The sequence below is a fragment of the Coturnix japonica genome, unplaced genomic scaffold, assembly GCF_054131305.1.
Source record: "Coturnix japonica strain WE unplaced genomic scaffold, WE-NBRP24 Scf050, whole genome shotgun sequence".
Lineage (NCBI taxonomy): Eukaryota > Metazoa > Chordata > Aves > Galliformes > Phasianidae > Coturnix > Coturnix japonica.
The window spans coordinates 1,356,277-1,370,802 of NW_028188953.1; the positions used below are offsets into that span (position 1 = coordinate 1,356,277).

The window sequence follows — 14,526 nt, forward strand, 5'->3', positions numbered from 1 at the left end:
TGCCCCATAGAGCCCCATAGAGGCCCATGGAGCCCCATAGGACTCCTTGGAGGACCCCAATCCCAAGGTGGAGGAAGGGGAGACCAGGAACCCCATTAGGATCCCATTGGGATCCAATGTGGAAGGTTGACATCACAACGACTTCGGGACAGCCAACCAATCGCGGTTCCTCATCGGAATGCTGCCCCATAGAGCCCCATAGAGCCCCATAGGACTCCTTGGAGGACCCCCATCCCAAGGAGGAGGAAGAGAGGGGGGAACCCATGGCTCGACCCACCGACAAACAGAGCCAAGAGCAGAGGAAGAAGAGGAGGAGAAGGAGGAGGAGCCCGAAGATCCTCCGCATCCAATGCAGCTCTTCATTCCCAAGGCAGCGATGGAGACGACCCCAAAGGGGATCCCATAAGAGGAAACCATCCCGTCGTCGATCCCAGCCATCCCAAAGGATGTCCAGCACCGCCAGGAGGGTGATGAGTTCCTTTATGGACAACTTCTCTAGAGGTCTCGTGAGCGACGCGGATCAACGTCGGAGGCAACGTCGGGGTTCCTTCATTGGGATATTAGAGCTGAGGGCGGCGGTGGACGCCATGATGGAAGGCAGAATGGGGTTCCCCTCCTCTTCCTCTTCTTCCTCCCGTCTTCCTCATTTTCTTCCTCCTCCTCTCTGGGGAGGTGAAGATGGAGAACGTCGCGCCGCCGCCAGGAGCCCTTCGGCCATAGGGAGGAATGGGAAGGGAAGGGAGAAATAAACTCAGGAGTCCATTTGGCCCTATAGAGATCCTATGGCTGGTCTGTGGGGTGGGTGGGCAGCAAAGACAGAGCCCTATAGGGGCCATGGGGGGGGAAGAGAACCCATGTATGGGGAACCCTATGTAGGTATGGGGAACCCTAAACATTGAGGTATGGGGAACCCAAATATTGAGGTATGGGGAATCCTATACATTCAGGTATAGGGAACCCAAATATTGAGGTATGGGGAATCCTATACACTGAGGTATAGGGAACCCTAAACACTGAGGTATGGGGAACCCTAAACGTTGAGGTATAGGGAACCCTAAATATTGAGGTATGCGGAACCCTAAACATTGAGGTATAGGGAACACTAAACATAGAGGTATGGGGAACCCTAAACATTGAGGTATGGGGAATCCTATACATTGAGGTATGGGGAACCCTAAACACTGAGGTATAGGGAAACCTAAACATTGAGGTATTGAGATGGAGAACGTCGCGCCACCGCCAGGAGCCCTTCGGCCATAGGGAGGAATGGGAAGGGAAGGGAGAAATAAACTCAGGAGTCCTTTTGGCCCTATAGAGATCCTATGGCTGGTCTGTGGGGAGGGTGGGCAGCAAAGACAGAGACCTATAGGGGCCGTGGGGGGGGGAAGAGACCCCATGTATGGGGAACTCTATGTAGGTATGGGGAAACCTAAACATTCAGGTATGGGGAACCCTAAATATTGAGATATGGGGAACCCTAAAAATTGAGGTATAGGGAACCCTAAATATTGAGATATGGGGAACCCTAAATATTGAGGTATAGGGAACCCTAAATATTGAGATATGGGGAACCCTAAATATTGAGGTATGGGGAACCCTAAACATTGAGCTATAGGGAACCCTAAAAATTGAGGTATGGGGAACCCCAAGTGTTGAGTTATAGGGAAAAATTAATTCCCTATAAGAGGTATGGGGAACCCTAAACATAGAGGAATGGGGAATCCTATACATTGAGGTATAGGGAACACTAAACATTGAGTTATAGGCAACCCTAAATATAGAGGTATGGGGAACCCCAAGTGTTGAGGTATAGGGAACCCTAAATACTGAGGTATAGGGAATCCTATACATTGAGGTCTGGGGAACCCTAAACACTGAGGTATGGGGAACCCTAAATATTGAGGTATAGGGAACCCAAAATATTGAGGTATGGGGAACCCTAAATGTTGAGGTATAGGGAACCCTAAACACTGAGGTATGGGGAACCCTAAATATTGAGGTATAGGGAACCCTAAACATTGAGGTATAGGGAACCCTAAATACTGAGGTATGGGGAACCCTAAATATTGATGTATAGGGAACCCTAAACATTGAGGTATAGGGAACCCTAAATACTGAGGTATGGGGAACCCTAAATATTGAGGTATAGGGATAATCTCTATGGATAACCCCAAATCCCACCCTATTCCCCTACAGATAACCCCAAATCCCAATCCATTCCCTATAGATAACCCCAAATCCCACCCCATTCCCTATTGATAACCCCAAATCCACACCATTCCCTTATAGATAACCCCAAATCCCACCCCATTCCCCTATAGATAACCCCAAATCCCACCCCATTCCCTATAGATAACCCCAAATCCCACCCCATTCCCCTATAGATTACCCCAAATCCCACCCCATTCCCTATAGATAACCCCAAATCCCACCCCATTCCCCCTCTTCCCCTACAGACAACCCCAAATCCCACCCCATTCCCCTATAGATCACCCCAAATCCCACCCCATTCCCCTATAGATCACCCCATATCCCACCCCATTCCCTATAGATAACCCCAAATCCCACCCCATTCCCTATAGATAACCCCAAATCCCACCCCATTCCCTATAGATAACCCCAAATCCCACCCCATTCCCCCTCTTCCCCTACAGACAACCCCAAATCCCACCACATTTCCCTATAGATAACCCCAAATCCCACACCATTCCCTATAGATAACCCCAAATCCCAACCCATTCCTTATAGATAACCCCAAATCCCACCCCATTCCCCTATAGATAACCCCAAATCCCACCCCATTCCTTATAGATAACCCCAAATCCCACCCCATTCCTTATAGATAACCCCAAATCCCACCCCATTTCCCTATAAATAACCCCAAATCCCACCCCATTCCCTATAGATCACCCCAAATCCCACCCCATTCCCTATAGATAACCCCAAATCCCACCCCATTCCCCTATAGATCACCCCAAATCCCACCCCATTCCCTATAGATAACCCCAAATCCCACCCCATTCCCCTATAGATAAACCCAAATCCCAACCCATTCCCTATAGATAACCCCAAATCCCACCCCATTCCCTATAGATAACCCCAAATCCCACCCCATTCCCCCTCTTCCCCTACAGACAACCCCAAATCCCACCCCATTCCCCTATAGATAACCCCAAATCCCACCCCATTCCCCTACAGATCACCCCAAATCCCACCCCATTTCCCTATAGATAACCCCAAATCCACCCCATTTCCCTATAGATAACCCCAAATCCCACCCCATATCCCCTATAGATTACCCCAAATCCCACCCCATTCCCCTATAGATAACCCCAAATCCCACCCCATATCCCCTATAGATTACCCCAAATCCCACCCCATTCCCCTATAGATAACCCCAAATCCCACCCCATTCCTTATAGATAACCCCAAATCCCCCCCCATATCCCTATAGATAACCCCAAATCCCACCCCATTCCTTATAGATAACCCCAAATCCCCCCCCATTCCCCTATAGATAACCCCAAATCCCACCTCATTCCCCTATAGATAACCCCAAATCCCACCCCATTCCCTATAGATAACCCCAAATCCCACCCAATTCCCCTATAGATAACCCCAAATCCCACCTCATTCCCCTATAGATCACCCCAAATCCCACCCCATATCCCTATAGATAACCCCAAATCCCACCCAATTCCCCTATAGATAACCCCAAATCCCACCTCATTCCCCTATAGATAACCCCAATTTCCACCCCATTTCCCTATAGATAACCCCAAATCCCACCCCATTCCCCTATAGATAACCCCAAATCCCACCCCATTCCCCTATAGATAACCCCAAATCCCACCCCATTCCTTATAGATAACCCCAAATCCCACCCCATTCCCCTATAGATAACCCCAAATCCCACCCCATTCCCTATAGATAACCCCAAATCCCACCCCATTACCCTATAGATCACCCCAAATCCCACCCCATATCCCTATAGATAACCCCAAATTCCACCCCATTCCCCCTCTTCCCCTACAGACAACCCCAAATCCCACCCCATCCCCTATAGATAACCCCAAATCCCACCCCATTCCCCTATAGATAACCCCAAATCCCACCCCATTCCCCTATAGATTACCCCAAATCCCACCCCATTCCCTATAGATCAACCCAAATCCCACCCCATTCCCCTATAGATAACCCCAAATCCCACCCCATTCCCTATAGATAACCCCAAATCCCACCCCATATCCCTAAAGAAAACCCCAAATCCCACCCCATTCCCCTATAGATAACCCCAAATCCCACCCCATTCCCCTATAGATAACCCCAAATCCCACCCCATTTCCCTTATAGATAACCCCAAATCCCACCCCATTCCCTATAGATAACCCCAAATCCCATCCCATATCCCTATAGATAACCCCAAATCCCACACCATTCCCCTATAGATAACCCCAAACCCACCCCATTTCCCTATAGATAACCCCAAATCCCACCCCATTCCCCTATAGATTACCCCAAATCCCACCCCATTCCCTATAGATAACCCCAAATCCCACCCCATTCCCCTATAGATAACCCCAAATCCCACCCCATATCCCTATAGATAACCCCAAATCCCACCCCATTTCCCTATAGATCACCCCAAATCCCACCCCATTCCCCTATAGATAACCCCAAATCCCACCCCATTCCCCTATAGATAACCCCAAATCCCACCCCATTCCCCTATAGATCACCCAAATCCCACCCCATCTCCATTAACCCTTAAAGGGAATAGGATTTCCCCCCCCAAGACCCCATAGATGTGGGGCAGAGCGACGGGACCGCCATATTATGGCTTATAGGGCGGCGTTATAGGGTCGGGTCACCTCTAGGGGGCTCTGGCCCTTTTTAATGCCCGGATCCTATAGAAAAGCTTCCGGATCAGGGTTGAGTTCGACTCCTTTATAGGGTCTGGGTGGGGGTTGTGTGCCCTATAGCATACGGTGACCCTATAAGATGCGATAACCCTATAGGATGCGATAACCCTATAGGATGCGATAACCCTATAGGATGCCTTGTCCCAGCGTATGGATTTAATGGCAGGTATTGAAGGGTGGTGGGGGGGGGGGGGATCGGTTTTGGGGTCGTTCCACCCCATCTGGGGTGGGATAATGGGGTCGGGTTATGCATGTGGGGTTGGGGTGATATTTTGGGGTGAAAAATGATGTTTTATGGGGTGGTTGTGGGGATCGCTGCCTCCAACCCCCCCCCCCCCCCCTCCCCCTTTAAACCCTTTAGATCCGATTTGTTGCGTTTTTACCCCAAAATCGTGCCATATTTGTGGCGTTTTCACCCCAAAACGAGGCTTATGGGGTCCACCCCCCTTATAGGATTGGGGTGGGGGTTCATATGGGGTCGTCCCCCCTTATCGGATTGGGGTGGGGGTTCATTTGGGGTTCCCCCCTATAGGATTGAGGTGGGGGTTCATATGGGGTCCCCCCCTTATAGGATTGGGGTGGGGGTGTCCCCTTCCCCATATAGGATCGGGATGGGGGTTCATTTGGGGTCCCCCCCTTATAGGATTGGGTAGAAGGGTCCCCTTCCCCTTATAGGATTGGGGTGGGGGGGGTCCGCCCCCTTATAGGATTTGGGTTGGGGTTCATCTTGGTCCCCCCCCCCCTTATATGATTGGGATGGGGGCTCCCCTCTCCCCCTTTATAGGATTAGGGTGGGGGTTCATCTGGGGTCGTCCCCCCTTTATAGGATTGGGGTGGGGGTTCATCTAGGTCCCCCACCCCTTATAGGATTGGGATGGAGGTTCATTTGGGGTCCCCCTCCTTATAGGATTGGGATGGAGGTTCATTTGGGGTCCCCCTCCTTATAGGATTGCGGTGGGGGTTCATATGGGGTCCCCCCCTTATAGGATTGGGGTGGGGGGGTCCCCTTCCCCTTATAGGATCGGGATGGGGGTTCATCTGGGGTCCACCCCCCTTATAGGATTGGATGGGGGGGTCCGCCCCCTTATAGGATTAGGGTTGGGGTTCATCTTGATCCCCCCCCCCTTATATGATTGGGATGGGGGGTCCCCTCTCCCCCTTTATAGGATTAGGGTGGGGGTTCATCTTGGGTCGTCCCCCCTTTATAGGATTGGGGTGGGGGTTCATATGGGGACCCCTGCCCTTGTAGGATTGGGATGGAGGTTCATTTGGGGTCCCCCCCTTATAGGATTGGGGTGGGGGTTCATATGGGGTTCCCCCCTTATAGGATTGGGGTGGGGGTTCATATGGGGTCCCCCCCTTATAGGATTGGGTAGAGGGGTCCCCTTCCCCTTATAGGATTGGGGTGGGGGGGGGTCCGCCCCCTTATAGGATTAGGGTTGGGGTTCATCTTGGTCCCCCCCCCCTTATATGATTGGGATGGGGGGTCCCCTCTACCCCTTTATAGGATTAGGGTGGTGGTTCATCTGGGGTCGTCCCCCCTTTATAGGATTGGGGTGGGGGTTCATATGGGGCCCCCCGCCCTTGTAGGATTGGGGTGGGGGTTCATTTGGGGTCCCCCCCTTATAGGATTGGGGTGGGGGTTCATATGGGGTCCCCCCCTTATAGGATTGGGAGGGGGGTTCATATGGGGTCCCCCCCTTATAGGATTGGGATGGGGGTGACCCCTTCCCCTTATAGGATTAGGGTAGGGGTTCATCTGGCGTCCCCCCCCTTATAGGATTGGGGTGGGGGTTCATTTGGGGTCCTCCCCCCTTATAGGATTGGGGTGGGGGTTCATTTGGGGTCCCCTTCCCCATATAGGATCAGGATGGAGGTTCATTTGGGGTTCCCCCTCCTTATAGGATTGGGGTGGGGGTTCATCTAGGTCCCCCACCCCTTATAGGATGGGGATGGGGGTTCATATGGGGTCCCCCCCTTATAGGATTGGGATGGGGGTGTCCCCTTCCCCTTATAGGATTGGGATGGAGGTTCATTTGGGGTCCCCCTCCTTATAGGATTGCGGTGGGGGTTCATATGGGGTCCCCCCCTTATAGGATTGGGGTGGGGGGGTCCCCTTCCCCTTATAGGATCGGGATGGGGGTTCATATGGCGTCCCCCCCCCTTATAGGATTGGGGTGGGGGGGGGGTCCGCCCCCTTATAGGATTTGGGTTGGGGTTCATCTTGGTCCCCCCCCCCTTATATGATTGGGGTGGAGGGGTCCCCTTCCCCTATAGGATCGGGATGGAGGTTCATTTGGGGTCCCCTTCCCCTTATAGGATTGGGATGGGGGTTCATATGGGGTCCCCCCCTTATAGGATTGGGATGGGGGTTCATATGGGGTCGCCCCCCCTTATAGGATTGGGGAATCCCTCGCTTATGGGGCTGATTTTCCTTCCCCTCCCCACCCCTCCCGTTCTATTTCTTATAGGGTTTTCCCTCCCCTATAGGGTTTTCCCTTCCCTATAGGGTTTTTCCTGTCCTATAGGGGATGCATTGCTTCCTATGGAGCCCTACATGCTGCTGTACCGGGATGTGATGCAGGAGAGCTACGAGACCCTAATGTCCATCGGTAACAACAACCCCAAATCCTCTGGTTTTCACCCCATTTTCCATGCTCTCAACCTATGGGGTGCCCCACTGAGAAGGGAGGAGGAGGAGGAGGGAGGCTATGGGGGAAGGGGGTCCCTAAAACCTATTGTTTTCTATGTGTTTATGGGGGGTGTCCCATTGATACCTTTGGGGACCATATTGGGGCTGACCCCATTCCATCCATCCCGACCCCATTCCATCCATCCCAACCCCATTCCATCCATCCCAACCCCATTCCATCCATCCCGATCCCATTCCTTCCATCCCAACCCCAATACATCCATCCCGGCCCCATTCCATCCATCCCAACCCCATTATGACCCCATTCCCACCCCATATATCCCATAGCTCAATGCTTGGTGAACCCCAAAGGGGCTGACCCCATTCCTTCCATCCCGATCCCATTACATCCATCCCAACCCAATTACATCCATCCAGACCCCATTCCATCCATCCCAACGCCATTATGACCCCATTCCCACCCCATATATCCCATAGCTCAGGGCTTGGTGAACCCCAAAGGGGCTGACCCCATTCCATCCATCCCGATCCCATTACATCCATCCCGTCCCAATTACATCCATCCCAACCCCATTCTGACCCCATTCCCTCCCCTATATCCCACAGCTCAATGCTTGGTGGTAAACCCCAAAGGGGCCGACCCCATTCCATCCATCCCGACCCCATTCCATCCATCCCGACCCCATTCCATCCATCCCAACCCCATTACATCCATCCCGACCCCATTACATCCATCCCGACCCCATTACATCCATCCCAACGCCATTATGACCCCATTCCCACCCCATATATCCCATAGCTCAGGGCTTGGTGAACCCCAAAGGGGCTGACCCCATTCCTTCCATCCCGATCCCATTACATCCATCCCAACCCAATTACATCCATCCCGACCCCATTACATCCATCCCAAACCCATTCTGACCCCATTCCCTCCCCTATATCCCACAGCTCAATGCTTGGTGAACCCCAAAGGGGCCGACCCCATTCCATCCATCCCGACCCCATTCCTTCCATCCCAACCCCAATACATCCATCCCGACCCCATTCCATCCATCCCAACGCCATTATGACCCCATTCCTCCCCTATATCCCACAGCTCAAGGCTTGGTGGTAAACCCCAAAGGGGCCGACCCCATTCCATCCATCCCGACCCCATTCCATCCATCCCAACCCCATTAAATCCATCCCAATCCCATTAAAACCATCCCAACCCCATTACATCCATCCCAACCCCATTATGACCCCATGCCCCCATATATCCCACAGCTCAATGCTTGTGGAACTCCAAAGGGGCCGACCCCATTCCATCCATCCCGACCCTATTAAATCCATCCTAACCCCATTTAGACCCCATTCCCACCCCATATATCCCACAGATCAGGGCTTGGTGAACCCCATAGGGGCCGACCCCATTCCATCCATCCCGACCCCATTCCTTCCATCCCAACCCCAATACATCCATCCCGACCCCATTCCATCCATCCCAACCCCATTATGACCCCATTCCCACCCCATATATCCCATAGCTCAATGCTTGGTGAACCCCAAAGGGGCCGACCCCATTCCATCCATCCCAACCCCATTCCATCCATCCCAACCCCATTACATCCATCCCGACCCTATTACATCCATCCCGACCCCATTCTATCCATCCCGACCCTATTACATCCATCCCGACTCCATTCCATCCATCCCAACCCCATTATGACCCCATTCCCACCCCATATATCCCATAGCTCAATGCTTGGTGAACCCCAAAGGGGCCGACCCCATTCCATCCATCCCAACCCCATTACATCCATCCCGACCCTATTACATCCATCCCGACCCCATTCTATCCATCCCGACCCTATTACATCCATCCCGACCCCATTCCATCCATCCCAACCCCATTATGACCTCATTCCCGCCCCATATATCCCACAGATCAGGGCTTGGTGAACCCCAAAGGGGCCGACCCCAGTCCATCCATCCCGACCTCATTACATCCATCCCAACCCGATTATGACCCTATGCCCTCCCCTATACCCCACAGCTCAATGCTTGTGGAACCTCAAAGGGGCCAACCCCATTCCTTCCATCCCGATCCCATTACATCCCTCCCAACCCCATTACATCCCTCCCGACCCCATTACATCCATCCCAACCCCATTACATCCCTCCCAACCCCATTAGATCCAACCCGACCCCATTCCATCCATCCCAACCCCATTCCATCCATCCCGACCCCATTACATCCATCCCAACCCCATTACATCCATCCCGACCCCATTACATCCATCCCAACCCCATTCCATCCATCCCGACCCCATTACATCAATCCCAACCCCATTACATCCATCCCAACCTCATTAAGACCCCATTCCCTCCCCTGTATCCCACAGCTCAATGCTTGGTGAACCCCAAAGGGGCCGACCCCATTCCATCCATCCCGATCCCATTCCTTCCATCCCAACCCCAATACATCCATCCCGGCCCCATTCCATCCATCCCAACCCCATTATGACCCCATTCCTCCCCTATATCCCACAGCTCAAGGCTTGGTGGTAAACCCCAAAGGGGCCGACCCCATTCCATCCATCCCGACCCCATTCCATCCATCCCAACCCCATTAAATCCATCCCAATCCCATTAAATCCATCCCGACCCCATTCCATCCATCCCAACCCCATTCCATCCATCCCGACCCCATTATGACCCCATATCCCCCTATATCCCACAGCTCAAGGCTTGGTGAACCCCAAAGGGACATCGAAAGACACCATGGGGCTGAAGGACAACGCTATGGGGTCAGAAGAGCCCCTCATTCACCCACCCCATAACCCAACACCAAACCCAACTATAGGATCCAACAGACGGAAAGCCAAGCGACCCGATAAAGCCATCCCTATTGGGGTCACACATCCACCCCACACCTCCCCGACCCCAAAACCCAATAGGGCCAAGCTGCCCCATTTACGGGCTCGTCCCTTCGGCTGCCCCGACTGTGGCAAGTCCTTCCCATGGCCTTCCCATTTAGAACGACACCACAGGGTCCATACAGGAGAACGACCCTATAGCTGCCCCGAATGCGGGGAATCCTATAGCCAAAGCTCCCACCTCCGTCAGCACCGCCGGACCCATAACAGCGACCGACCCTATAAGTGCCAACGGTGCGGGAAAAGATTTGCCATCTCATCCGATCTTATGGCTCATAATAGGGTCCACGAGGCCCAAAAACCCCATAAGTGTGGGGAATGTGGGAAGGGGTTTGTATGGGCTTCACATCTAGAACGGCACCGGAGGGTCCATACGGGGGAGAAACCCTATAAGTGCCCTGAATGTGGGGAATCCTTCAGCCAAGGGTCCCATCTATCGAAGCATCAACGGAGCCACGCGGTCGAACGACCTCGGTACCGTCAGAACCGAATCGGACCGAAACCATTGGGCTGCCATGACTATGGGAAAGCTTTACGGGTCAACCCGACCCTATTGAAACCCCAAAGGTGCCATAGGAAGGAAGAGAAGCATCGTTGTGGGGTCTGCGGGAAGGGATTCGCGTGGGCGTCCCATCTACAACGGCACCAACGGGTCCATACGGGGGAACGACCCTTCCATTGCGGGTTATGTGGGGAGAGCTTCACCCAAAAGGCCCATCTGCTTCAACACGGGAAGATTCACCTCTCGGAGCGGCCCTATAAGTGTAAGGAACGGCCCTATAAGGACAACGGGAATGGATTGGAAGACTCGGCTCCGTTTACGGGTCGTCGGCGTTGCCGTATGGACCTTAAGAGCTTTAAATGTGGGGATTGTGGGAAGGGGTTTGTATGGGCTTCGCATCTGGATCGGCACCGGAGGGTCCATACGGGGGAGAAACCCTATGAGTGCCCTGAATGTGGGGAATCCTTTAGTCAAGGGTCGCATCTATCGAAGCATCAACGGCGCCATAGCCCTAAAGAGAACAGGGTTGGAGGGGGAGAGCCCCTCAGTGAGGCCCTATTGGGTTATGGGGTCCAACGGAGCCTGGATGCAGACCTATAACCGGGTTATAGGGTTGAGTAGAGCCTCCATGAGGCCCCATTGACTATGAGGTCGAGTAGAGCCTACAATGGGTCCCAATGGGTTATGGGGTTGAGTAGAGCCTGGATGCGGCCCCACTGGGTTATGGGGTTGAGTAGAGCCTGTAATGGGCCCTATAACTGGGTTATGGGGTTGAGTAGAGCCTCTATGCGGCCCCAATGGGTTACGGGGTTGAGTAGAGCCTGGATGCAGCCCCAATGGGTTATGGGGTTGAGTAGAGCCTGCAGTGGGCCCCACTGGGTTATGGGGTCGAGTAGAGCCTGCATGCAGCCCTATAACTGGGTTATGGGGTTGAGTAGAGCCTGTAATGGGCCCTATAACTGGGTTATGGGGTTGAGTAGAGCCTGCATGCGGCCCTATAACTGGGTTATGGGGTTGAGTAGAGCCTGTATGCGGCCCCAATGGGTTATGGGGTTGAGTAGAGCCTGTAATGGACCCCACTGGGTTATGGGGTTGAGTAGAGCCTCTATGCGGCCCAAATGGGTTATGGGGTTGAGTAGAGCCTGGATGTGGCCCTATAACTGGGTTATGGGGTCGAGTAGAGCCTCTATGCGGCCCCAATGGGTTATGGGGTTGAGTAGAGCCTGTAATGGGTCCCACTGGGTTATGGGGTTGAGTAGAGCCTGGATGTGGCCCTATAATTGGGTTATGGGGTTGAGTAGAGCCTGGATGTGGCCCTATAATTGGGTTATGGGGTCGAGTAGAGCCTCTATGCGGCCCCAATGGGTTATGGGGTTGAGTAGAGCCTGTAATGGGTTCCACTGGGTTGTGGGGTTGAGTAGAGCCTGGATGTGGCCCTATAATTGGGTTATGGGGTTGAGTAGAGCCTGGATGCGGCCCCATAACTGGGTTATGGGGTTGAGTAGAGCCTGGATGTGGCCCTATAACTGGGTTATGGGGTTGAGTAGAGCCTGGATGTGGCCCCACTGGGTTATGGGGTTGAGTAGAGCCTGCAGTGGGCCCTATAACTGGGTTATGGGGTTGAGTAGAGCCTGGATGTGGCCCTATAATTGGGTTATGGGGTTGAGTAGAGCCTGCAGTGGGCCCTATAACTGGGTTGTGGGGTTGAGTAGAGCCTGTAATGGGCCCTATAACTGGGTTATGGGGTTGAGTAGAGCCTGTAATGGGTCCCACTGAGTTATGGGGTTGAGTAGAGCCTGGATGTGGCCCCACTGGGTTATGGGGTCGAGTAAAGCCTCTATGCGGCCCCAATGGGTTATGGGGTTGAGTAGAGCCTGTAATGGGTCCCACTGGGTTATGGGGTTGAGTAGAGCCTGGATGTGGCCCTATAACTGGGTTGTGGGGTTGAGTAGAGCCTGGATGCGACCCCATAACTGGGTTATGGGGTCCAACAGACCCTTCCCATATTGGGTGCCCAAAACCCCATAAGACCCCATTGCTGACACTGCCCCATTGGGGACACAGACCCATCCCATGTTGCCCCATAGCTGCTGGCTTTGGGGTCTCATGGGGCCGTATCCTTGAGCCCTATGGCGGGCAATGAGCGTGGACCCCCATAGGACCCTATAAGTCCTATAGGGTGGGAGCTATTGTTATGGGGCAGAGGATGTCCTATAAGGCCTTTAAGGTAGGCCAAGGCCTTCAAGGTAGGCCAAGGCCTTCAGGTGGCGGTATTAGGGCAGAAATAGGATTGAAATAATTAACAAAAACATCTTTTTTGGGGATAAAAACGCTCTTTTTGGGGTAATGAAGTGATCTAGTATCATTTTTTGGGGGAAAAAAGGGAAATAATGGGAAATTTGGAGGGATTATAGGGCCTTTTATTGTGGATGGAAATGGGGGAGGGCCTTGATCCCATATAGGGGCTGCGTTTGGGGTGAAAACGGGGGTTTTTGGTTCAATGTGGGATGTTATACGTGTATCAGGGAGAGCAGATTTGATTAAGGGCCCTTTGAAACCTTTGGGGACCAGAAAATAACCCTAAAAACGGCCCTAAAAATGACCCTTCCATCCTACATACCTATAGGCTGCCCTCAACTAAGATGGACGCCGCGGCTTCAGCATCCGACGCCATCTTGAAGCAGGCCGCCCTCACAGCGCGGTGGGGGGGGGTATCTCTCATTGCGCTGCTTGAGGCCGGAGCCGCCATTTTGGAAGCGGGCGAGGCGCCGCCATTTTGGAAATGGATCCTTCCCTTTTTCTAGGCCGCGGGTCCCGAATTCGCTGTTTTTCACCCCAAATTCGGCCTATCCCGCAAGTAATTCCCACTGCAAAGCAAATAATACCGCCATAGGGAGGAAATAATAGAGAAACGATGGGAAATGTATAGAAATGGTGGTCTTATACCTTCTATGTTGTCTCACGGTCCTCCTGTGGAGGACTGAGAGACTTTAGGGGACAACATGGGGTCATTTTAACGTGAATTTGGGTTATTTAGGGCAAAAAAAACCCCAACATCGCAATAATCGCCACTTTTCACACGGAAGCAATAAAACAACCCCATAAAAACCCAAACAACCCCCTCCCCCACATAAACACCCACCCCACCTTTAGCCCTCCCTCCTTTCCAACCCCCAAACCCCATAAAACCCCTTTAAAACCCCTTTAAAACCCATAGAAAACATCCCATATATCGCCCCTCCCCCCCAATATCCCACATCAAAATGGCGGACATCGCGCATGCGCACACACACCTCCATGCCACACCAATGGCGGACATCGCGCATGCGCACACAACCCATTCATCCCACATCAAAATGGCGGACATCGCGCATGCGCGCACACACCCCCATGCCGCACCAATGGCGGACAGTGCGCATGCGCACACACCCACTTCAAAATGGCGGACATCGCGTGGCCACGCCCCTTTCCACAGTGCGCATGCGTAGCGCCGCCCCCTTTCGCCCCGCCCACGCGAAGCTCCGCCCCTTC

The 14,526-nt window shown here is 53.0% G+C and overlaps 1 protein-coding gene and 1 long non-coding RNA gene across 6 annotated transcripts; one reads left to right on the forward strand and one right to left on the reverse strand.

Annotated features, from left to right (window-relative positions):
* Positions 1-307: 307 nt before the first annotated feature.
* On the reverse strand, positions 308-14,247 carry LOC146752215 (uncharacterized). 2 transcript variants are annotated; one of them, XR_014940949.1, is made up of 2 exons: positions 13,616-14,247; positions 308-708 (listed from the first exon to the last, which is right to left on the reverse strand). It is a non-coding gene; the product is annotated as an uncharacterized LOC146752215 (long non-coding RNA). The 2 variants fall into 2 exon arrangements; XR_014940948.1 differs by lacking the exon at positions 13,616-14,247 and adding an exon at positions 4,799-4,865.
* On the forward strand, positions 4,924-13,342 carry LOC107321570 (uncharacterized). Of its 4 annotated transcripts, none has more exons than XM_085532839.1 (3): positions 4,924-5,088; positions 7,394-7,534; positions 10,298-13,342. In XM_085532839.1, exons 2-3 carry the CDS (start codon positions 7,468-7,470, stop codon positions 11,593-11,595), a joined length of 1,365 nt encoding a protein of 454 aa, XP_085388965.1. In that variant the 5' UTR covers positions 4,924-5,088; positions 7,394-7,467; the 3' UTR covers positions 11,596-13,342. The 4 variants fall into 4 exon arrangements, with proteins under 4 accessions (XP_085388965.1, XP_015734077.2, XP_085388966.1 ...); XM_015878591.3 differs by having other exon boundaries at positions 7,413-7,534; XM_085532840.1 differs by having other exon boundaries at positions 7,432-7,534.
* Positions 14,248-14,526: the final 279 nt, after the last annotated feature.